The sequence below is a fragment of the Camelus ferus genome, chromosome X (genome assembly GCF_009834535.1).
Source record: "Camelus ferus isolate YT-003-E chromosome X, BCGSAC_Cfer_1.0, whole genome shotgun sequence".
In the NCBI taxonomy this organism is placed as follows: domain Eukaryota; kingdom Metazoa; phylum Chordata; class Mammalia; order Artiodactyla; family Camelidae; genus Camelus; species Camelus ferus.
In genome coordinates, this window is record NC_045732.1 from 91,775,120 (window position 1) to 91,800,919 (window position 25,800).

At 43.7% G+C, this 25,800-nt stretch overlaps 2 protein-coding genes across 2 annotated transcripts; one reads left to right on the top strand and one right to left on the bottom strand.

The window, feature by feature from the left end:
• Positions 1-7,908: 7,908 nt before the first annotated feature.
• Positions 7,909-14,474, bottom strand: RBMX2 (RNA binding motif protein X-linked 2). The gene is made up of 6 exons (XM_006191745.2): positions 14,384-14,474; positions 14,073-14,188; positions 12,894-12,945; positions 11,277-11,406; positions 9,423-9,600; positions 7,909-8,968 (listed from the first exon to the last, which is right to left on the bottom strand). The coding sequence occupies exons 1-6, from the start codon at positions 14,446-14,448 to the stop codon at positions 8,466-8,468; spliced, it is 1,044 nt and encodes a 347-aa protein (XP_006191807.1). The 5' UTR covers positions 14,449-14,474; the 3' UTR covers positions 7,909-8,465.
• A 9,145-nt stretch (positions 14,475-23,619) lies between these two features.
• On the top strand, positions 23,620-24,687 carry GPR119 (G protein-coupled receptor 119). The gene has a single exon (XM_006191746.2). It carries the CDS (start codon positions 23,622-23,624, stop codon positions 24,627-24,629), a length of 1,008 nt encoding a protein of 335 aa, XP_006191808.1. The 5' UTR covers positions 23,620-23,621; the 3' UTR covers positions 24,630-24,687.
• The last annotated feature ends 1,113 nt before the right edge of the window (positions 24,688-25,800 follow it).

Below are 25,800 nucleotides of genomic sequence, written 5' to 3' on the forward strand. Positions count from 1 at the left end.
AGGGAGGGAGATGAGAATGAAGGAGAGAGAGAATGGGAACATGCTATTCAACAGCTACTATTTCCTGATGTCACTGCTTGGGTCTGTTTCTGTGGTTGCATTTCTAGCTTCAAATAAAATTAGTCCTCATTTTAAAAAAATGCTTTTTTGTCTAGTGAACTAAATATCAAAAGGTGAATGAATACCAGGGAGGAAAGGCGCCTACCATAGCTGTTCGAAGCCTGCCAGCCAAAATACATTAAGAATGTATGAGCTGGTATCTACAGTCCTTGAAGATGGAACCACTTAAAGAAAAAGATGAAAGCACTAAAATACACAGCCTCACTTGCAATGAAAGAAAATTCAAATTAGAATAACCTGAAGGTATCACAATATACCTTTCAGAGAAGAAAAAGGGGATAAAATCATAAAATCCAGTGTTGCCCAGAATGTAGGGAAATAATTACACTTCAACTCTACAGTGCTGATAGTACCACATATTTGATCTTTCTGAAAAGCACTAACAATAAGTAAGACAGGCTATGGTTCTAGCTGAACTTTTGGACCCGGTAATTCCACTTTGGGGAATGTGGTCCAGGGGAAAAATATAAAATGAAAAAAATTGAAGACTGTATAAAACTGTTCATAGTAGTACTATTAATTATGAAGAAAAATCAAAACAATTCAAGTGAGGGACTGGTGTGGTGTATTATCAGGAAAGAATGCTGTACAGCCACTGGAAATGACAAGGGTAGTGACAATATAAACACAGAAATGCACATATAAAATAAGTAAAATCAGCACACAAATAGGATGTGTACTCTGATAACAATTACATGGTATACTATGATTTGGCAATCATATGGTATACTAATAAAAATCCAAAGGACTTAGAGATTTAAATTAATAATCATGAAGGGTTTTTGCTGTTGTTAGCTGCTAATAAATCCCTCTCTCTTGAAGAAACATCACAATCATCACCAACAATTATTAAGCCAATTACAACACTCACCTGTGGTAAATGGAACGATATCAAATGCCTTAGCTTCTTATGAGGCATGAGAAAAAAGAAAGCATTAGTTCAGACTTTCTTAAACTGCTTCTTTAAAGACAGTAGGTCATCTTCAGTCATCCCCAGAGTACTCTTCTACCTTCCAAGCTGGCAAGTGGTAACCAAATTTTTGACTGATGCTCATTATAGACAATATATTGGCCTTAGATTAAATATCCAATTACAATAGCTGTATAGCTGGGTGACAGCCATAAACTTTAGAATAACTTAATTAAAATGTGTCATATGCTTTTGCCCCTTTATAGGACTTGGCACATAATTTCAGTATTTTTAATGATTCATCTAGGGACCAATGTATCTTTGATGACATGCAGTTGGGTATACTTAGTTTACAAATTGCCAAATGCTTATTGCAAATATAATTATTTCCTACTGAAAAAGATGACCTCCTGTTACTGATTTTATGATGCAGTTTGCAGTAACACTTGCAGAAATCAGGGGCTACCTATTTAGTAAAGGAAGGATGCTAGGTTAAATCCTTTCAGTGCAAATAATCACACCCAAATATAAACTTAGAAGACACTTTACACTTCGCTAGAATGCCATTTAGACAATGACCAGGTTATTCCTTTCAAAAAGCTTCAAAACACATTTACAGAACATGTCCAGATAAGGGTTACTTCCAATTTAGGATTCAATGAGTCCAGAAACTGCCAGGACAGACCCTTATCAGGTACATGCTCCAACAGGTTAGAGGAAGCAAAAAGAGACAGACAGACTGGGGTATTACTTGGGCCACATAAAAGAAATACTGATATGCCAAGAACTATAAAGTATTCTTAACGAACTCTTCATTCACTGTGGCTGTTGAGCTTTGAGGTCACTGGGAATTTGCTCACCAATGAATTCCAACTGCCTTCTGTGAGGCGAACCCACGAAAGGAACAAGTAAACATCACTGTTATCAAAGATGAACGAAAACCAGTGGCTGGCTGGCTGTTTCAGGAGGGGCACAGTGCAGGGTGTATTTGTGCCTCTCAGTTCTCTAACTGCAGGGAGTATGAGTGACTGACAGCTGCAGCCACTGAGCTCCTGAAATACAACACTGCCTTATTTTCCACTATCATTGCATCTTCACCAAAGCCAAACTTCCCATGGTCTGCTCTCAGCCAATGACAAAGTGTAGCAGAGATATTAAGACAGGTCATTCCTGCAAGACACAGGACTTCCCCAAACAGGTGACTTTTGAGTCAGGGATGCTGCTGGGGAAGAAGCCCACACTCATGAAGGATAGCAAGTGGACCTGACACTACTTCACAGATGCAGAAAGTAGACAGTGAGACTCAACGGGGAGAACAAGACAGTTTAATACAATACAGCAAACAGCATGAGTATCAGCAGAGTTTTGCCAGTTGCCCTGTCCCCAAGTCCCACAGGGAGTGCAACAGGCTCGGATGGATGCTGCCTATGCAGTGGATTGCATCACAGCTAAGGAACCCAGGGTCAAGGGCCTGGGACTTTTTGAGCAATGAGTAAACAAACCAGTGCTCCTCCCCTGGGAAGCAAGATATTAAATGGTAGTCACACTGTGGTCACCATGCCCTACACAAACAGCTCAGTATCAAGAGACAGATAAGCTCTGCTTCAAAGACTCTCACCAAGAATGTGCAGGGATGCTCAGGGCCTGTGGTGGACTGCCTCTCCTGAAAGACATTTGCTTTGCAAAATGTTTTTAAAACTGCACCACATAGTCTAAGCATTTGCCTACCCACTCCTCTTTCCTTCTCTCTCCTCCAGTGGCGTTAGACCTGCATCTAGTCCGACAGCTCTCCCTGACTCCTCCTCATTTTCCCTCACAGGCATTTATGCTAATAGATCTCTTATATATCTAATCCTATCTTGGCGCCTGCTTCTCAGGGGACCCAAACTATCACAAAGGGTGCCAGTGATGGTCCAAGAGAACAGCCTGTGTGAGATGGGCTCTGGGACAGCTTTAGTCACCATTTAGTGGGCAAAATGGACACTGTCCTGAGGGGGACGTGAGGCATGGACAGTCCCAGGCATGGTGTGTCCAACTGCTACAGATTTCTCTGGAGATGACCTGGGAAAACTGACAGAAGGGTCTTGCAAATGTGGTGATTCAGACTTTTGAAAACTCTAGGGGGAGCGGGAATAAGAACAGACAGTGGAAATGCCTGGATATGGTTAGGTTGTACTGATGCCCTACAGCAGGGTAATGAGAAATGGATCACAGTTAATAAATAGCTCATGCTAAGTGTGAGAGCCAGAGGGCCTACGCCGAGCTTCCAAAGAGGCCCTTAGTTCCTGCAGTGGAGGAGTGAACACAGCGGAGCAACAAAGAGGCCATGCAAGTGGCAGAACTACAGGGAGATTAAATACTCAGTGTTTAATATGATCCAGGTCTGCTTTGCAGTCAGGGCCACGTGACTTCATATGGTTGGAAAATCCTGGGACCCTGAGACATGGGGTAGGAACATCTGGCCAGACAACCCTGAAGGTGTTGGCTCTGCAGACACCCCCACCCACCCCTCAGTTTGCAGAGGGCGGGGGCCACTCTTCCGGAATAAGAGCTAGCACTTCCCCTGTGCTGGAAGATGCTACAGTGGGTGCTCCCCGCACCAAGTAATCGGTGTCCCCACTCTGAGCTGTGTCCAACCCCTCTCCTGGTTATCAAACTGGTAACTAGGATTAAATCTCAGCATTAGCTGGCTGAGGAAGGGCTGGGCCTAATAAAGGAGAGAGTATACCCCCAAACAGTTGCAAGAACTGGCTGGCAGTTACCAACAGGAGCGTAGGAAACACTGGGTTTGGCTTTCAAGGGCGCTGTTTCCAGAGGGCCACAAAAGCCAGAATTCACAGTGGGGAGCACTTTCTCAGGATACAGGATTCAACCCCCTGGCCAGGACCACAGGGGATGAGAAGTCTCTACTAACTAACATGGCTCTTAGAGGCCTGGATAAAGTGATGGCCACCACTAGACAAAGTAGAAATATCTGAGCTATCCTGGCAAAGGCCAGAGGAAAGAATGAAAAGGCCGAGGGAAGTAGGCATGCTGGAGTGGAGAGATTACATGAGGTCAAAAACCCCACCAGAGGGTAGTGTTCCACAGGAGGGCCCAGGAGACATTCCATTCACTGAGGCCATCAGGAAGGCACTGGTGAGAGGGGCACCACCATCACTAGGTTCAGAGGAGGCCTCCTCTGCAGGCTGAGGGCCAATAAGGAGGGTTGCGGGAGGTTTCCCCAATAAAAAGTCCTAATTCCTTGCTCAATTTCCAGATGTCTATCCATTTTCAGAACTGGAAGAGGTAGTGGGGCCCCTAGGATGGACAATGGCAAGTATATGATTCCCCTAGTACTTCACCCAGATGGACCTTCAGCCACTTACCTGGGTGTATGTATACAGGGGAAAGAAAAGCCAGATGTCTGAGGAATACTGGACTCAAGATCAAAGCTGACATTGATACCTAGAGACCTGACACATTACCACCACCCAGGGGGCTCCCGGGGCCAAGTAACAACTGAAGTCCTGGCTAAGAGGACTCACAGTGGACCTGCAGACCTACCCAGTGCTCATTTCCTAGTCCTCAAGTGTGTAACTGGAATTGAACTGGTGGTTGGGAGTGACTCTTCACGTGGGTCCTTGGCTTGTAGGGTAGGAGCTGTCACAGTGAGGAAAGCCAAGTGGAAACCTCTGAAACTTCCCCCACCTCACCAAGGACAAGAGAGTAAATTGTGGTGGTTCCTTTCCCGTGTCGACTTGACCCAATTAGTCAATTAAACACTAATCTAGGTGTTGCTGTGAAGGTATTTTGTAGATATGGTTAACATCTATCATCAGTGGATTTTAAGGAGGCTATCCTCCATTATCTGGGTGGGCCTCATCCAATCAGTTGAAGGCCTTAAGAGCAAAACATTTCCCTGAAGAAATTCTGCCTGTGGACTGCAGTATCAGGTACTGCCCAAGAGTTCCGAGCTTGCCGGGGCCTTCCCTATGAATTTCAGGCTTGCCTAACCAACCCCAACAACTCTATAAGCCAATTATTTGCTATATATATATATATATATATATATATATATATATATGGCATATGTAGATACAGACATGTATGTAAATCTTTCTCTGATAAAACCCTAATTGATACATAAATCAAAAATATTATATCCCAGGGAGATGAAGTAGATGTGCCACTACTAAAAACTTGAAAGATGTGGAGTAGCAGCCCCTATGATATCTCTGCACCTATGGCCATATGAGGGTTCCTATATGACCAGCTGGAAGAGGAGGAAAGAGCATGAGCTGGATTTACAAATGGGTCAGCAGCTCAGTAAGTACAAAATGAAGACGAGTGGTCTCTGTATTTTAGCAGATACGTTCAGGGGTGGAGAAGGAAAAATTTTCCAATGGATGGAACAGCAAGCAGTGCACTCAACTTGGTATGGAAGAAGTGGCCTGAAGTGACAATGTTTACTGAAAATATACAGACTCCTGGACAGTGGCCAACAGCCTGGCTGTCCAATTGGGAGCCTGGAAGGAAAAGGCTGGAAGATCAGAGATAAGGAGGTCTGGTGCAAAGGCTATGGACTGACATGAGGGAGCCAGCAAAAGTGTGAAGATTTCTGCATCACATGTTATCACCCATCAGAGAGCATCCACCATGGAAGAGGCACTAAACCACGAAGCAGATACAATGACTTAGCCAGGTGCAGGGGCCTTTGTCAGTGGTGACCACACAACTGGCATGATGGACACATAAGCAGAGTGGCCACAACGGCTGATGGAGGCCCAACAGCAAGGATTCCTGCTACCAAGGCTCATCTATCGGATTACTCTGACAGGTGACTTTGGTTCAAGCACTCACCATCGGTCTTGCTGAAATGTTCTGAGAACTCCACAGCAATCTAAGACTTTTCCTATCCACCTTCCTTCTTTCTTTTCCTTTCTTCTCCAGAAGTTAGACCTATATCATAGTCTGACAGCTTTCCCAGACTCCTCCAGCTCCTGCTCCATTTTCCTTCATGGGCACTACCCCACCAAAATCTCTTGCACATCTAATCTAGGACCCATACTAACACAGCAGGTAATCTAACTTAGTGCAGTCATTATTAAAGTTCTCTGTTTAGCGGGGTCAGAAATTCAATTTTAATAATTCAGCAGGCATATTAAGGGTTGGCCTGTGAACTAGCTCCTATCAAGCTCATAAGGGATTTCTCTCCAAATGAAAAAGATACAAGCCCAGGAGTGGGATTCCTGGGTCATACGGTAAGTCTGTTCCTAGTCTTTTGAGGAATCTCCACACTGTTTTCCATAGTGGCTGCACCAAACTGCATTCCCACCAGCAGTGTAGGAGGGTTCCCCTTTCTCCACAGCCTCTCCAGCATTTGTCATTTGTGGATTTTTGAATGACGGCCATTCTGACTGGTGTGAGGTGATACCTCATTGTAGTTTTGATTTGCATTTCTCTGATAATTAGTGATATTGAGCATTTTTTCATGTGCCTTTTGATCATTTGTATGTCTTCCTTGGAGAATTGCTTGTTTAGGTCTTCTGCCCATTTTTGGATTGGGTTGTTTATTTTTTTCTTATTGAGTCGTATGAACTGCTTATATATTCTGGAGATCAAGCCTTTGTCGGTTTCATTTGCAAAAATTCTCTACTTCAGGATGACACCTGCACCCCAATGTTCATAGCAGCACTATTTACAATAGCCAAGACACGGAAACAGCCTAAATGTCCATCAACAGGTGACTGGATAAAGAAGATGTGGTATATTTATACAATGGAATACTACTCAGCCATAAAAACTGACAACATAATGCCATTTGCAGCAACATGGATGCTCCTGGAGAATGTCATTCTAAGTGAAGTAAGCCAGAAAGAGAAAGAAAAATACCATATGAGATCACTCATATGTGGAATCTAAAAAACAAAAACAAAAACAAACAAAAACAAAGCATAAATACAGGACAGAAACAGACTCATAGACAGAGAATACAGACTTGTGGTTGCCAGGGGGGTGGAGGTTGGGAAGGGATAGACTGGGATTTCAAAATTGTAGAATAGATAAACAAGATTATACTGTATAGCACAGAGAAATATACACAAAATGTTATGATAACTCACAGAGAAAAAAATGTGACAATGAGTGTGTATATGTCCATGAATGACTGAAAAATTGTGCTGAACACTGGAATTTGACATAACATTGTAAAATGATTATAAATCAATAAAAAATGTTAAAAAAAAAAAAAAAAGAACTACCAAGCAGACCAGAGAGATATGTAACGGAGCTGACAAAGTGTTCCCATCTCAGTAAGAGCAGCTACTCAAAAAGCAAACTAAGCCCAAAAGCAGCCTGGTATGTCTGGAACATGAAAAGGGAGCTGGCTAGCCAAAAGGTGGAAATAACCCACATGTCCATCCACTGAGGAATGGATAAACAAAATATGAAATAACCATACAATGAAACACTATCTATAAAAAGGAAAAAAGTACTGATACACGCTACAATGGAGATGAACCTCAAAAACATTATAGTAAGTGAAAGGCACCAGACACAGAAGGCCACATGTTGTATGATTCCACTTGGATGAAATGTCCAGAATGCATAAATCTATAGGAACAGAAAGCAGATTGGTGGCTGCCAGGGACAAGGAGGAGGGAATGGGGAGTGGCTGCTTAATGGGTACAGGGTTTCATTTTGGGATGATGAAAATGTTTCAGAATTAGATAGGGATGGTGGTTTTATAACTGTGAATGTACCAAATGCCACTGAACTGTTTCCTTTAAAATGGCTAATTTTATGTTATGTGAATTTCACCTCAATAAAATAAATAGATAAATACGTTGTAAGGAAAGGATGTGGAGACATATCAACCAAAAAAAAAAAAAAAAGGAAAAAGGAAAAAAAAAGATGTCTATCATTTCTTACATTTCAAAGAAAGGGGGTGGGCAGGGGAGGTGGGGCGGGAGCAGGCTGATGTTAAGAATCCTGATCACATTTACACCAAGCAGTCTGAACCTAGTTAAGCCACATTTCTCTACTCTATGGTTATACTTGCCAACTGGAAAGGTCACTGCAAGGGTTCTAAACATCTAGCACAAAGACTGGAATTCTAGAATTGACTGGTATTTCCCCTTTCCTAGCCATTTCATCATAAACTGAGGTCACAAATTCAAGGACCATATTTATGAACCCAAATTTAGGATACGTACTCTGGTAAGTACCAAAAGCACCAAGCATATTCCCAGGGACAATGGGTTTTGCTGAAAAATCCAGGACATTTAGCTGTTAAAACCACAGCTCTCCCAATGATTCTAATACTCAAGGGATTGAAAGAATTCAGCCTCAGAGATGTTACATATAGAAATAGTAAAAACATAACTGAATTTCACTGCATTTTAAAAACACAGTTCATTTCCAATTGTACCGAGCAGCTGAACAGGCTGTGGCTTCAGTGATGCCTGCGGTCACTGGGATTAGAGGACTCCCGGTCCCGGGAGTGCCGGGCCCTCTTATGTCTGTGGGACTTATCTCGGCTCCTACTTTTACTTCTGTGACTACGCCCCTCAGAACGCCCGTTGTGCCGGCTAGAATGTGCATCTGAGCTTCGAGCTCTGTCTCTATCCCTGTTCCTTTCTTCTCTTTCTTCCCTCCTGCTGGATGACTTGTGCTCATGCTTGGGCTTCTCCTTCCTTGGCTCCCTCTCCCGGTCCTCTGCTCTGCCAGAGCAGCTTGTCCTGACCTCAGGGGAGCTGAGGTGGGGCTTCCGCACCTCCCTGGACTCTGACTTTGGAACCCTCTCCGATTTCTTGCTGCTGTGCTTTTTAGAGCCAGGGTCATCCTTTTCCTTTATCGTCTTGCTTCTGGGTGATGAAGAGGAGGCTGGCTGCTCTGCCTGTACCTCCTGGTCAGTCTTCTCTTTGTCTTTCTTTCTTTTCTTTTTTCCCTTTTTGTCTGGAGGAAAAGAGGAGCACAACAGTAAGACAAGGGAGATCGAAGAGATGGAGGATATGCAAAAGGAAAGCCTCCTTGGCAGCAGCGTGAAGCAGTCTCTTACTTCCAGAAAAGTGCCTCTGAGAAGCCAGGATGGATGTCTGTTACCCTTGATATGTCAAGTTGCTGTATAAGGCAAATCCTACCCTTAATTACCTCTTTAGAGACCCTACCTCCAAATACAGCCACATTCTAAGGTACTCGGGGGTTAGGATTTCAACATACAAATTTTAGGGGACAGAATTCAGCCCTAATGCTCTTAGCCTTCTGCTGATACCTCTCCTTTCCCAATTAAAGTAAGGTTCCCACATGCCCCACCTTCAGACTTAAGAACTGATTACCAACTCACAGTGAATGCTAGGAAGAGCAAACACTAAGACAACCCAGAATCTTCTCTTGGGTCTTAACGCTTTACCTTTTTTGTGTTTTTTTGTGGGTTTGTCATCTTCAGAGCCCTCAGATGAACTCTGTGAGGGGGTGTGAGCCCCACAGCCCCTCTCCTGGAGCTGTCTGGTCACATCATCCATTTCTTCTGAATCCTTAGGAGCCCGATAGTTAGACACATGATCCACCCGGATAGTTCTTCCTTTGATCTAAGACAGACAGGCAATGCTTCAGCAAAGACAGCCCTTCTATCAAACTATCTGAACTTAGCTGCACAAAGCCATTGTTTGAACCATACCCATTACCCTCCTGCTAATTCTACTTTTTGGAAAATCTCAAAAGCAGACCTGCCTAACAGGTGTGTCACAGCACATATACCTACACATTAATTCACTCAGGCCCCAGGGCAGCCGGGTGGGGCTTGGGGCAGCTGGAGCCCCCGGGGAAGCATCACTAGGCAGTCTCATCAGTGCACCCCCATGTGCCATACAAATACCTTCATGTTCTACATGCGCCATGAAGCGAAAAAAAAAAAAAAACCTGGGAATTACTGCCCCACAGCACAAGCAGCACGGAAAACTGTTAAGAATTTAGATGCACAAACAGTGAATTACCCTCAATCTGTAACATTAATTTACAGTGAAACACCATGAAAAAGCCTGGCAGCTAGAAGGAATTCCTGAAATGGAGCTCAATGCTACAGCTGCTTTCTCGACACGCAATTAGGATGAGGCCAAGGCAGACCAACAGTTGGGAGAGGGGAAGAACCTAGAAAAGACTTTCTTTTGTCTGAAGCCCTCAAATCGTGCTCTACCCTCAACCATACTAGAACAGCTGCCTCGCACTGATACGTTTGCTGCAAATCATAACTCATCAGGTGAAGAATCAAAAATTAACCCCTCACTTAAAATAAAAACATTCAGACAGATACATACTTATTCTAGAGGCAAAGTCATCCAAAATGTGAAGAGTCTGGCTTTCACTGTTCCATCCAAGGATAGGTTGTTATTCCTACTTTATGCCTGAGCACCTTCTGTTATCTATTCTATTCCCCATTTCAAAACATTTTTGAAAACCTTCCTTTTATGGTGACTCCCTTTCATGGCTGACTTTCTTAAAAACTAAGCCTAGAACCTTGTTCCACCCTGTCCTATAATCTCTAGCTGTTCCATACTGGTGCAACCAGTGACAAACTCTCCAGGTCAAGAGTCACCCCCCAACCTGTGACAATGCTCATTCAACTGCAGGGCTTTTCCTAAACGAGCAGAGGGACCATGTGGAGCACAGATAAGCCTCACTTGCCCCATCCCCTTCTCTTAGCCCAATGTCTCACTTACAAGGATGGAGGTGAGAGGGAACGGAGAAGAAAACTTCAGAATGAGTTACTTGTGTAGAATTTGTCATCGGATTTTAACTAGAGAACTTCCAAGTCCCAGTATTGCTAAGTCAGTGGAGATTTATGACAGACATCCATGGCTATGTCCTCAGTCATGAAACCATGAAGCCCCAAACCCCCTGACATGGGACAGCACGGTAGGGCAGTCTTTGCTAGTCTCTTTGTTCTCTGCTATATCAGAGATGAGAGTGGAGTGTGAGGAGGGAAAGGTGGGAAACAGAGGCCTGGTGGGGTGCAGACGGCATGGTACCTATGCTCTTGAGGAGATGGTTTGCTAAGAGATTGGGGAAAAGGAATGAGTGCTGGTGGGGTCATGAGCCAGTGGAATTATTTCGTGGGATCATTTCCTGGTCAGTATGTCCCCACACCTCTGCAACCTTCACAACACCCCCAGCTGCCCTTGAGCCTTTGGCTATCAGGTAGGAAATGAAACCGAACCCCTACACACAGGAAAAGTCCAGCCACATCCTGCTTAGTAAGCATACTCACCTTGATCCCATTAAAATTGTCAACAGCCAGAATTGTGCTCCTCTGGTCTTCATAGCAGAGGAAACAGAATCCTTTGGATTTCCCAGTTTTCTTGTCTCGTACCAGATTAATGTTAACAATCTCCCCATATCTATTTATTTTACAAAAGAGTAAGACACTATTGATTTAAAATGTAAAAACTTTCAGATTGGATAACAAAACAAAATTCAAATTATATGGTCTGTACAGGAGACACATCTAGAACAAGTTAACATAGAAAGGTTAAAAATAAAAAGTTAGACAAGGATACATGAAGATCAGCCAATTAAAACATGGGTGATACTATTAAGATCAAAGATGAATTCAAGGCCAACAACAGAAAAAAAAACATTTAAATGTGACTATGAGGGCTCTTTTACACTGAAAAAAGGTCCTAATACATAACAAAGGTATGTCATGAAATTTTATACATAAATTAACAAATAAAAAAATTTAATTAAAAATACAGAGAGAAACTAATAGTGAAAGTTATGAGATTAACATACCATTTTAAGTTTATAACATATAATATTGAGAAAATAGGTCAGAGGAATTAATATAAAATTATACAATATAAATACAAATAAACATAATTAATAATATAGCAATTATACTGTTAACAAATATTCACAGACTAGTAGGTATATAGATACATTTGATCTTACAAAAATATGACAATTTCTTCTCAAGAATCCATGAAACGTGTTAAAACTGACTATAGACTAGGTCTCAAAGTAAACGTCAATAATCTCCAAAAATAGCACACACCATGTTCTCCAATCACAGTGTTATACAGCTGGAAATAATAAAACAAAAAATACCCTACTAACTAGAACTTGAAACCTACTAAAGGCAACAACTGGACAAAAGAGAAAGTGAAACAAAATTTTTTTTAAAAAATCAATGGCAGACAATTTATAAAATAACAAAAATGAGAACATATACCAAAACGTACAGGTTATGGCTAAAACCACACTCAGGAAAATTTGTAACCTTAAAGAATTTTATTGTTAAAAAGGAAAGAATGAATATAAGAGAAAGCAAATCTAAGGAAAGCAGATGGGAGTTAATAAAAATAAAAGCAGAAATTAATTAAATGGAAAATAGAACAAATTCTACATTATTCTTCATAAAAAGATTAATTCCAAAAAGTTAAAGCTTCATAAATTTAAAAATACAGTCATAAAACCAAAATTGTAATTGGCGGACAGGTTAGAACATGAACATATATATATATATACACCTTGGCCCGAAATCTAGCATCTTACTTAACAGAAAACACTAGAAATGAATTCCAGTCTGTTCCAGTGTAGGCCTCAGTAAAAAAAAAAATAATAAAAATAAAAAATAAATAAAAACAGGCCAGAATCCCCAAGACAGCCTCCTAATTCATCCAACTTCTTGGATTTTCCACATTAGGAGAGTTCCAGAACGATGTCCTGGGACTGATCAAGACTAGAACAAAAGCTTCAGCCCTCCCGATGCAGGGAGGTTTGTCAGCCCAGAATTCAAATAAATGGCTTTTCGGATGCCACAAAATGCATTCTGGAAGCAAACTACTCTAATGAGCCAGAAGGTAGGAAATGAAAGGGGACTTACTGTGAGAACACACAAATGATGTCTCCTTCAGTCAGTTCATAAGGAAGCCCTCCTAGAAGAGAAAAAGAAATCTCAGTTCAGCAAACATTTACCATATGTCTACTATGTACCATGCATGTACTAGGCCAGGGACTGGGGGCATGAAGAAGAGTAAGCCATAGGGTTTGCCCTCAAAGAACTCATGGTCTGATTCAATGACAGAAGCACATATAAGATGTAGCAGTAGTACAGAAAAAAGGAGTGAGTAACTTTGAGTGGAAAGGTCGGGGTCACCCCTAACCAAACTAAGCCTCCTCACACTCAAAATCTTATGGACAAAGCAGATAATACCCAGCTTCCACAATCTTGAAATTGTCTTCTCTTTCTCCACAGATTCACAGCTAAGATCTAAAATTAGTTTAAATATGCAGATATTAGCCCCACCTCACACAGACTAAGGATTATAAAATCAATTGTTAAGCATTTCATAGGAAATAAATTCATTGTTAAGCATTTCATAGGAAATAAATTCCCCTGCAAATGTTTCCTTCCTCATTTGTAAAATAGGAGTATCAGTACTCACCTCACAGACTAAAACAAGCATATAAAGTGCTTAGCACAATATCTGGTGCAATAACCTCTTCGAATAAACTGTCAAATTACTAGATGTGAGACAAAGTGAATACAGGGATGGTGATACGGCCATGGATAGAAGGAAGGAGCTAACTGGATTTGGAAAATAAATTCTGAGAAAAGTGGAATGAGTGGGGGAGGGAGTTGGCAGTAATATGGGATAGTGGCTAAGACTATAATATAAGTTCTAGAGTCCCATAGTTCTTGCTGATTCACTTACTGGCTATGTGACCTGAAAGAAACCCATTAACTTCTCTGCACCTCAGCTTCCTTCCCTGTATATTGGGGGAAGGAGGTAATGATAATAACGGTCTCTGAGAAATCAAGTGGCACGATTCTTAGCACAGTGAACGTCAGATAGTACTCATCATGAGCACTGATTTGGCAGAGAGAAAACTAGAACTGGGGGAGAAAAGAGATATGGAAAACGGATTTACAGGCAGACAGAGGAAGGAAATAAAAGAGGGTGGTGAATGTCGGGAAGAATGAAAGGCGGGAATGCTGAAATGTTAGGAAGCGGGCCAGGAGAGAATGAGGAGCCCTACGGAAGAAAGATGCGGGCCTTACCCAGGAATATCCAGGCGCTGTCCTTGTACTCGGAGTGCCAAGACACTTTCTCTGCCACCCCCAGCTGGACCTCACGTTCATTCAGCTCGTTGATCAACTTCACTTTAGTTAAAGGGCTGCAGAGGAGGCGGAAAAGAGGACAAGTAAGCGCGGCCCGGCCTGAGGTAAAGGAGAACAAAACTGGGGGACTAATTTTCTAGTCCCCGCACCACTCCCGCCCCTCGGCCCCGCAGATGCTCAACCACCCTCTCCCCGGTGGGCTACCCCCAGCTGCCTGTCCCCATTTGCTCAGACAGAACCTGAGGCCTTACTTCATCTCCGCGGGTTCGCGCTCGGCAACTAGGAAGCGACTTCCAGAAGAGGCTGCATGACGCATGCGCGGCCCCGATGCCGCGCGCCCATTGGTCCCTGCAGAGCTTGCGTGCGCCGGAAGAGCTCGGCCGCGCGGGGGCGGGGCGCCTGCGCACTCGCTGGGGAAGCGGCTTTCATCGTTCGATTAGGACTTGCTCTTCTGGAGAGTTTTTCTCTAGTCTCTCGCTTCCTCTGTCTGTGAAATAGGGCAAGAGTGCGAGCCTGGTCTGTTACAAGACTACCAGCTCCTGAACGACGCCTGGTATTGATTGGGTTAGCTATAAATGCCTGCTGAATTAAGACCGAAAAAGCTGCCTGATACCGCGATTTGAGTCCCAGCCTTCTCTCCCAGTGCAAATCCCCACTCTGGCCTTCCCTCCCAGCCGGTTGCTCATGCGCACACCCCGATAAGAGCATCCCTGTTCAGGAGTTATGGCAGGAAAGTGAAGAAGATATGTGAGAGGGTAAATCTTTTTTGTCTCGCAAATCCCGATGCGTAGGCAACTGACCAGTGTGCCTCCATAGGTTGAATTGAATACCCAGGTATGTGTGAAAGATGCTACCCCTTTTCCATAGTCTCTCCTACTTAAGCAAGAGGTAGAAATTGATATTGTTAAATTCATAGCTAACACTTGCAGATAATGCTTGATTGTGTGCTAAGCAATTTACATGTATTGGCTCTCCATCCTCAACAACCCCACAAAGTCTATAGATACAATTATCCCCATTTTATAGAAAAAGAAACAAATTCAGAGGAGTTAATTCTCTTGAAAGGTTCTCTGCCTCTAACTAGCAGGTCTGGTTGATTTATCCATTTTTACTGAGCATCTGTATTTGTCCTGTACAGCAAGTCTGTAGACAGGAGTTTGATAGGGTCCTCTGCCTTCAAGGAGCTAATAATATCATAGAGGAGACAGGATATGTTTGCTTGATAGGTTTCACTACAGAAATAATCAGGAACCTGTAGAAGAGATGGTGGCATATAATGTGTGATTTAAGCCATATTGAAGATTTGAATCCATCTTGCACTGTCCATATCAATATCTGGTTTCAGACCATGCGTGATCTAAAAGTGAAAGTCCAGAGCTGTGTAGTTCTCTATGTAGGCCTACCTCAGAGCCCCATAAACTAGGCACTTCATAAAAGCACCTTGATGATGAGGGACAACTGTACCCTCAGTGGTTCATCGTGTATCAAGTGTCTTGCCAATAAGAAGAACAGAGGTTGCCCACTAAGAACAGTTTTTCTTCGTTCATTCTGTGTCCATTCCCCTCCCCAACTCCAACCCAGCTATTCATTAACTTTGTAGGATTACCTTGGCAATGAAAACCAAACAGTGACAGATTGCATACAAGTTTTATCTGCTCCTAGAAACCTTGCGTTGCTTAGTTGTAGGGTTGAAATAGTCACTGCAAAGTGGTAAACTAGTGTGCAGCATTATCTGGCTGGATTCTTTAGGCGACTGTGAAATGAGAGAATTGGAGCAATATCTGGGCCTCAGTCATCAGAGTTCAGAAGGAAGCTGAAGCCAAAGAGGAGAGTGAGACCAACCAAATAATGGCCACCTTGAATGACAAACCCTGGTCCTCCTCTCACATTAAGTTCAGAGGGTCCTCTGGATCTCATCCCCTTTTCACTCAGACTTATAGATATCTCTAGGCATTATGTTATCTACCAATTCCTACCAATTGGAAGCACACCCATGGAGATGTCCCAGACAAACCGGGAAGATTTTCAGCTCTCCCAGCTTCTACTCCTTTCTCCACCAATAACATTCATTTAGCACCCATTGTATGCAGAGCTCATTTCTAGGTTCTGTGGGCAATGCTAAGGAAACTGAAGGCACTTCCCACATTCAAGGAAAGGCTGAACAATATGTCTAGCCAAATTCAACTCTCCACTTCACCAACCCACCACAGCTTTCTCTCCTGACTTCTCTGTTCCAGGCAATATCATCACCATTTTCCTGGTTGCCCAGGTTCAACAACAAGATGTCATACGTCAGTCTTCTCTCCTCCTCACCCAAAGATATCTATCCAATCACCAATTCCTAATAACTGCACTCCTATAGTGTCTATAAAATACATCTTGTCTACTCTCAGTGCTGTTTGGAGTCATTATCACATGCCTCCTAGCTCTTTCAGTACTCTTACAACTGCCCCAGCCCCTATTCACCAGTCTTTTCTCCCACTGCTCCCCACCATGAAGCCTCAACTTCAGGCAGGCTACACTTCTATCCATTCCCTGGAGGGCCCCTTTCATTATCCAATCTAGACACCTCTTCTGAGAGAGCCCCATACCCCTTGGCTACCTGCCTCTCTCTGATTGAAACCTGCCTTAGGCTCCAGACTCCCACCAAGGCATCTCTCATGCAGGAAACCTTTCTGACTTTGCCAGCCCGCAGTGATGGCTCCTGCTTCTGAATTCTGCAGCACATCACAGCCCTTTTATATTCTTCCCCTCTCCCCGCTCCTCATCCAAAAAGATTGTGGGATCCTGGAAGGTAAAGGCTCTGCATTTTTAAGTTCTCAGCACCTCAAACTTCAGAGACTTTCCTGCACACATAGCAAGCAACCAATACACTTATTGGTTAATGAAACTGAAAATACTCACAACTATGGTTACCTTCAGGGAAACACATGAGGGTATGGGGAAAGGGGCTTTTATTTTCCCATCGTTCCTTTCTATTCTGTTAGTATTTTCATACCTTTGTCCAGGTATCTTACCTTTATCACATTTTTTACTTTGTCACATGTCCATGTTATCTTGGCAGAGAAAGCATGACCTCAATTTTCTCATTTTTGTCTTTTACTCATTCATTCAACAAATATTTATTGAGCAACTATTATATGCTAGATATTGTCCTAAGTGCTGGGATTATAACGTTAAACAAGCAAGTGGAGTTCTTGTTCTTATGGAGTTTACATTCTTGTTGGGAAAGAAATAAAATAGACACATAAATATATATCTGATGGTGATAAATGCTATGAAGGAAAAATAAAGCAGCATTAGGGGACAGAGAGTGACAGAGTGTTACTATTTTATAAAGAGTGATCAGTCAAAGAAGGCCTCCCTGATAAAATGATATGGAGGCAGAGACCCACAAGAATATGGGAAGCAAGTCTTGGGGGTATCTGGGAGAAGAGTGTTCCAGGCAACTGGAACAGTACATGCAAAGGTCATGAGCAGGGGTGTGATTGAGAAGGCCAGAGTGAGGAGAGGAGCAGGCAAGGGAGAGAATGACAAATTTTTGTTTATTTAACAAAATCTGATTTAGTACCCACCATGTACCAGACACTGTTCTAGGTACTTTACACATATTAATTCATTTACTTCTCAAAGCAACCCTGAGGTAGATACTGTTATCCCCATTTTGCAGATGAGGAAACTGAGGCACAGAGAGATTAAGTTACTTGCCCTAGGTCACACAACTGGTAAATGGTAGAGCTAGGATTTGAATCCAGGTAGTGTGGCTCCAAAGTCTGTACCCTTAGCCACTATGCACAAGATAAGCAGGGGTCAAGGGAGCAGATCAGGCACAGCCATGTTGGGTGAAAACTTTGGATTTTACTCAATGTGAGGTAAGAAGCCAACAAAGGATTTTAATCTGACTTACAATTTTAGCAGGATCACCTTGGCTGCAGACTGGTGGCAGTAGAGGGCAGGGGAGTGGGGGCAGTGCCTAGAGTAGAAGTAGGAATCCTAGTTAGGAAGCTCTGCAACAATTCAGGCAAGATATGAGGGCAGTTTGCCTCAGGGTCATAACAAAGGAGGTGGTGTTCCATGCTGGTCATTTTTAAGCTAAAAATATATATAAAAAATAAATAAGATCAACCTAACATCAAGAAGACCACAAGACCCAGTCCCTGCCTTTGAGCAGCTCACAATGTTACCAGATGTGTGAATAAATATAATACAAAGGGATGAGTGTCATAATGAAGGCACAGGGGAAATGCTGTTGAACTAGATAAGGAGTTGATTAACTCGATTACTGGGGATCAGATGGAGCTGGGGTGGAAAGCAGATTGTTGGGGAAAGCTACAGAAAGGCAGGTAACAGTTGAGCTAGGTCTTGAAGGCAGTCACCATGTACATGGAAGACAGAGGGTGGGTGCCATGCAAAGTGAGCATTTCGAGCAGAAGAATAACCATCAAAGGCCAGAGCATCAAAGTGCGAAAAGTACGTGGTGTGACTAGGGAATGGAATGGGGCAAGGCATCCCATGAAGATGGAAGAGTTCAGGCCATTTTATGAAGGGCCTTGTAGATAAAGCTAAGAAGTTCAGAGTCCAGTCTGTAAGCAGTGAGAAGCCTGATCAAGAGACAAGTTGAGGGGCAAGCCAAGTACTCAGAGACAAAGCACAAGGAAGGCCTGTCTTGGCTCAAGTCACAAGGATGTCTCATGTAGGCTGGCAGCATTTTTCTTGTGTGTGGTGGGGGCCAGCGTCCTTCATGAGGCTGGACACAGGTTTTCAAAGCCATAGGATGACGCCACACAGCTTTCACTCTATCGCTGGTCAGCAACTTACATTTCTGTAACAACATTCCAATTCTGGAGAGACCAAGTGACAGAGTTAAAAGAATATAGACTCTGAGGCTTGGCAGACCTGAGTTCAAACCCCAGTTCTATCACTTTCTTGCTGTTGAACCTTGAACAATTTAATTAGCTTCAATGAACTTCTCTGTGCATTGGTGATACTATCATCTCGCAGGGCTATGGTGAGGATTAAATGAGATCATGCATGTAAAGTGTGTGTGATAAAAGGTAGATATTACTAATATTAACAATAATCTTAGATAAACAACAAGGTCCTACTGTATAGCACAGGGAACTATATTCAATAACCTGTAATAACCTATAATGAAAGAGAATATGAAAAAGAATATATGTATGTATATAACTGAATCACTATGCTGTACACCAGAAGCTAACACAACATTGTAAATCAACTATAATTCAATTTAAAAAAAAAACAGTAATCTTCTCAGAGTCCGCATACCCCCAGTTACAATCCCCTCACCCCTTCTGCAACTCCCAAATCTTACCCCCAGATCTTCCTCAGGAAAAAAGTCAGAAACGACTGCCTGAGAGTTGGAGGGCTGCAAATAAAATTCAGGCTAGAATGGCCCCTTGAGCGTAGTCTTTCTTGAAGTATATTCTTCAATGAAAAAAGCAAGAAATATTAATTGAATATGTATTTTCTCCCTTCGCCCCACCCCATTTCACAAGCCATGGGCATTAACGCCCCCCCCCCCAAAAGTGTGTGCCGTATCACCTAACTCCTACTCTGTAGGGAAGGGAAGGATGTTGATGTACTAGTCCCAACAAAATAAATAAATAAAAGGAGCAAGAAAGGTCTGAGCCCTGAGTGGCAGATTCAAACATCTTGGTAGTCACTGTGTCCCTCTGGCCTGCATGAGGGCACAGCTGTAATGTAAAACAATCACAGCAACCCAGAAGTGCCCAGAAAAGCTTTCCTTTTAGAGACCTTTCCTATGTATATAGGTAGACAGGAGCAAAGCCTTTCCAAGGATTGCTTGCTCCCTGCAGAGTGCCTGCCCTCTGCTGGGCTTCCTGGTCATTGGCATTTGGCATCTCAGGCCGGCAAGCTTTTTCCTGGCTAAGTAGCAACCTTTGTAGTACTGCCACCAAATGTCTCCTGGGCAGTAGACATTGCCAAGCAGCAATATAACCAGGACTCAGCTTTTGAAATGTCTCCTCATAATAACCCTTTAACTCAGCTTATTAGCTTCCTATTGCTGTCATACAAATTACCTCACATTTAGTGCTCAAAACAAGACAAATTTATTATCTGATAGTTCTTGAGGCCAGAAGTTCGAAATCAGCTTCAATTGGCTAACATCAAAGTGCCAGCCTGGTTCTTTCTAGAGGCTCTGGGGAAGAATCTGTTTCCTTGCCTTTTCCTGTTTTTAGAGGCCGTCTGCACGCTGTGCCTTGTGACCCCTTCCTTGCATCACTCCAACCTCTTGCTCTGTCATCACAGAGTAGGGACTGAGAGACAACTCAGTGGGAACAATGGTGTTTTGCACCACTGCAGGATCTCCTTCCAAGGCCCTCCTGCTAGGTGAGCATTCATCCTCTGTTTGCATATTTCCAATAACAGAGAGCTCAATGTTTTCCAAGGCTGCCCAGATTAGTTTGAATCAGCTTATGCATTCCTAAAAGGACAAGGTGGAAAACAGGAAACTGTTGATGGCTTAAAGAAAAGAATTAAATGTCTAGGGCATGAGCCAAGGAAGAGTAGACTGAGAGGAGCATCTGTTGAGGGATGGAGGGAGAAGAGACCTGGGCAGCAGAGAACACTGGTGTGGTAGGCTGAGTAATGGCCCACTGCCACCAAAGATGTGCACATCATAATCCCCGGAACCTGTGAATACTTTACCTTACACAAGAAAAGGTACTTTGCAGATATGATTAACTTAAGGATTGTGAGATTGGGGTGTGGGGTAGGGATATCATGGATTATCCAGGTAGACTCAAAGTAATCACAGGGTCCTTCAAAAGAGGGAGCAAGAGGATCAGAGTCAGAGGAGGAGATATGATTACAGGAGCAGAGGTCTGAGTGATGCACCATGAACCAAGGAACGTGGGCAACTTCTAAAAATTGAAAAAGGCAAGGAAATTATCCTCCCCTAGAGCCTCCCAAAGAAATGCAGCCCTGCCAACACCTTGATTTGAGCCCTGTGAGACCTGTTTGAGACTTCTGATCTTGAGAACTATTAGACAATACATTTGTGTTGTTTGAACCACTATGTTTGTAGTTATTTGTTATAGCAGCAAAAGGAAACTAGTACAATCAGGCATCTGAAGGTGGGAGAGAGGACAGGACAACTTTAACGTGCATACAGATCACCTGGAAATCTTGTTCAAATGCAGACTGTGCTTCAGTAAGTCTCAGGCAGGGCCTGAGATTTGCAGTTATACCAAGCTTTCAGGTCATACCAATGTTCCCAATCTGATATACCCTTTAATTAACAAGCGGCTAGAAGACAATCAAGAAAAATACCTGTGGGACATTTCACAGTTCACAAAGCCTTTTCACATCCATCATAGCTCATTTTATCATCCCCATGGTGCTGAAATGTATTGTCCCCATGTCACACATGAAGAAGCCAAAGCTAAGTCAGAGAGGTGAATCATTTGTCCAAACAAAAGCACAGAAATAGTTTCCGGCTGGCCCCCAGTTGTCCTGACCCCATAACCTGCGCTTTTGCCATTGGACAGTGGTTCTCACCCCTGGCTGAATGTTAGAATCACCTGAGGACCTTTTAAAATTCCAGATGCAGAGGTCACACCCCAGACTAATGACATCAGAATCCCTTGGTGTGTGACCCAAACGTCAGTAGTTTTGGAATCACCAAGTGACTCCACTGCACAGCGAAAGTTAAGAACCTTTTCACTAGAGTGATGATTCTCTAAGTAGGGTCCTGGAACCAGCAGCATCAGCATCACCTGGGAACTTTTTAGAAATGCAGATTCTTGGGCCTACTCCAGACCTGGGGGTGAGGCCCAAGAATCTGGGTTTTAACAATTTCCCCCACCCCAGGGGATTCTGATGCGCTCTTGAGTTTGAGCATGGGCTTGAAAACGGCCATCTTGACTCCATGCATGGAATCAAGGACTGGGGGGGAAAAAGCACACCTTAGATCCAGGTATAAAATTAGACCAGGTGCTAAGGAACCAAAACCAGCCTCCTAATGGATGTCCCAAAGAATAAGAACTGTTTTCAGGTTGGCAACTTGAATACCAAGTCCCCACGCCACAGCCTTTCTGATCCTTTGTCGGAGAGACATCTGCCAAAGGCCCTCTCAGACTGTCAAAACATCCTGGAATATGTTTGCCTCCAACTCTGCACCTTGCTCTCCACTCCCTCACTTAAAACACTAACCTTTCCCATTTGTGCTCTCACCTGAACTGAGTAAATAAGCTTCTAACCACTCTGCTCACCACCCCTCTCTTCTTGGTATCCAAGATGAGAGTAGCGGGCAAAAGATTAGTTCTAATGTACCCGAGCAAATGGATATACAATCTAAAATAGAAGTGACCTGCACAGCCGCCCTCCCCGGGCTCATCTCACCTGCCTCAGCAATCCTGCCACACTCTGGCCTAACTCAACCCCTGGAAAATGGAAAATTCCACAACCAAAGATTCAAGCAGACACTTACCAGAATGCAGCTCACTGCCGCTTCTCCTGTCCCAGCGATACCTCAGGTCTACAGGACCAAGAAAGGGCAAGGCTGGTAGTCACAACTCATGACCAGAGACATGGCCCAAAGTGGTGCAGAAAAAGTTCTCAATGAGTGTATCCAACAGACAGCAGCTTTAGACCAGGAGTGGGCTCTATTCTAAACTGAATGGCAGGTAGTAATGATTTTCTCTTTTGTTTCTCCGGCCCTTCTGAATCCTCAACTAATTAAGATCCAAGGGATGAGAAATAGGGGATCAGAACACCCTATTTGAAAGAATTAGAATCTCATGTGTTAGGAAACAAAAGATAAGAAACAGCCTAAATGGGTGTTGACTCCCTTGAAAGTATGCTGGGCCCTAAAATAGTTTGCCTGCCCCACTTCCACTTCAACCAAATATGATCATCTTGCTTGATTAAAAGCAGCCATAATAGTAACTGAGAATCAGTTATTAAGCAAACACTTAATTAATGTGAGATTAGTTGTTAAGCTAGTATCTGAGGCTTAGGAAGAAAAGAAGTGGACATTTAATATTAAGCTATGGAGGAAGAAAAAGTGTGATCAGACTCAATTATATCTTCTACCAGACAGGCCACCTGATGAAGGCTCCATTCCCTCCAAACAAAGTCCTTGAAACATCAGTGAAGGGAGGGAGCCTGGTGAAACAACATGCCCCAGGTACTTGGGAGTTGTCTAGTAACTTGCTTGTCGGAGGAGGAGGGACTAGCCCAGGGCCCAGGGAGAGGTCTGCACTGGGATTGCTGCCTTCAGATAGCTGGAGAGGCAAGAGGCTGAGGACTGAAAACGAGAGGGGGAGTGATTCCTAATGACCAGCAGGATACCAAAGATGGCAGTCTGCCATCCTGGACTGCCAGCGATGGCCGGGACCCTGCTGCAGCTCTGAACATACCAATCCTTCCCCTCCAACCCATGAGAATTTGAGCTGGAGAGCCAGCATGCCCTGGTGAGTGGAAATCCTGCCATTTCAAGACATGGAGTCATCTTTCCCATTTGGAGTGATCCTTGCTGTCCTGGCCTCCCTCATTATTGTTGCTAATGCTCTAGTGGCCATGGCTGTGCTGTGGTTGATCCACAAGAATGACGGTGTCGGTCTCTGCTTCACCTTGAATCTAGCTGTGGCTGACACCTTGTTTGGCGTGGCCATCTCTGGCCTCATCACAGACCAGCTCTCCAGCCCAGCTCAGCCCACACAGAAGACCCTGTGCAGCCTTCGGATGGCATTTGTCACTTCCTCTGCAACTGCCTCTGTCCTCACAGTCATGCTGATTGCCTTTGACAGGTACCTTGCCATCAAGCAGCCCCTCCGCTATTTCCAGCACATGAATGGGCTCGTGGCTGGGGCCAGCATTGCTGGGCTGTGGATGGTATCTTATCTCATTGGCTTCCTCCCACTTGGAGTCCGTGAGTTCCAGCAGACCACCTACAAGGCGCCCTGCAGCTTTTTCGCTGTGTTTCACCCACGCTTTGTGCTGGTCCTCTCCTGTGCTGGCTTCTTCCCAGCCCTGCTCCTCTTTGTCTTCTTCTACTGTGACATGCTCAAGATTGCCTCCATGCACAGCCAGCAGATCCGCAAAATGGAGCACGCGGGAGCCATGGCCAGGGCTCACCGGCCCCCACAGACTCCCAGTGACTTCAAGGCTGCCCGCACTGTGGCCGTTCTCATTGGGAGCTTCACTCTGTCCTGGACCCCATTCCTTATCACTAGCATGGTGCAGGTGGCCTGCCAGGAGTGCCACCTCTACCTAGTGCTGGAACGGTACCTGTGGTTAATTGGTGTGGGCAACTCCCTGCTCAACCCACTCATCTATGCCTGTTGGCAGAAGGAGGTACGGCAACAGTTCTCCCAAATGGCCCTGGGAGTGAAGAAGGGGCTCACCGCATTCCTCCTCCTTCTCTGGGCCAGGAATGGTGGCCCAGAGGGGTCCAGGGAAAGTTCCCATCATGTCACCACCATCTCCTACTCAGAACCTGATGGCTAAGATGGTGAGGGCAGACAAGTCTCAAAGTGCTTCTTCCTCCCCTCTCTGAGCCCCAACTAGGAGATCAGATGGAGCTGGGGGAACGAGAGCACTTGCTTCTGGCAACTGACCACCCTCTGCACCCCTTCACCACAGACTGAGAGGTAACTGAGGCAGGGTGCTGACTTTTATCTAGAATCAGTTTCCCCATTTGCAAATCTCAATTCCTCCCTGCCCTTCTTTTGCAATGAGTCTGTTTCTCCTGTACAGGAACACTTACTTAAAGCAAGAAGTATACTACTGAAAAGATTCTTAAAAATGAAATCTTATTTTTAAATGCATTAGAGCAGCACTGTCTAACAGAAATATAATGCAAGCCACATGTATGATTTTTAATGTTCTAATAGCCATGTTTAAACAGGTAAAAAAAAAAACCAGGCAAAATTCATGTTAATGTTTCATTTAATTCAATATATCCCAAACATTATTTCAACATGTAATATGAAAGATTATTGCACTATTGTTTTTTCATGCTAATTCTTTGAAGTCTGTTGTGTATTTTACCATTACAGAGTATCTCAATTCAAACTAGCCATATTCCAAATGCTCAATAGTTACATGTGGCTAGTGGCTACCATATTAGACAGCACAGCATTAGAGAAATGAGGTTCTATTCTTTTTAACTGCTTACTGTACTGATTGCTTTCGTAAAATAAGGAGTCCTGCCCTCCCTGATGTAAATAACACATTTTATGTAGTGAGGTTGCATAAATGTGGGAACCTGAATTAGATTCTAAAGCTTATCTTTTTCTACCCTTCATGGTGTTCAAAATAGTGTTTCTTTGGCAAATGGCCTGTCTTGTGATTATTTCTGCTGTTACTCCTCCCAATCCACCACCTTCCTAACTCTGTGGTGCCCCTTCCCCTAAGCTGGCTTCTTGTGTTGCTTGTAGCTGCTTACTGATGCTGATGCTGATCTGCAAATTCGGAGACACTGGAAGGGAAGGAAGAGGAAGAGGGGTAGATATCAAGAAAGGCTCTGCCAAGCTCTCCACACTGGACCCACTTTGCTCCTCAGAGCTACACCTTCTCCCATTTACTCCCAAATTTGCATTTTCCTAAGAAATTCAGTTATGCAAGAGGATGCCTCCAAAATGGCCCAGGAGACCAACCTCATCCTCCTTTGTTGTAG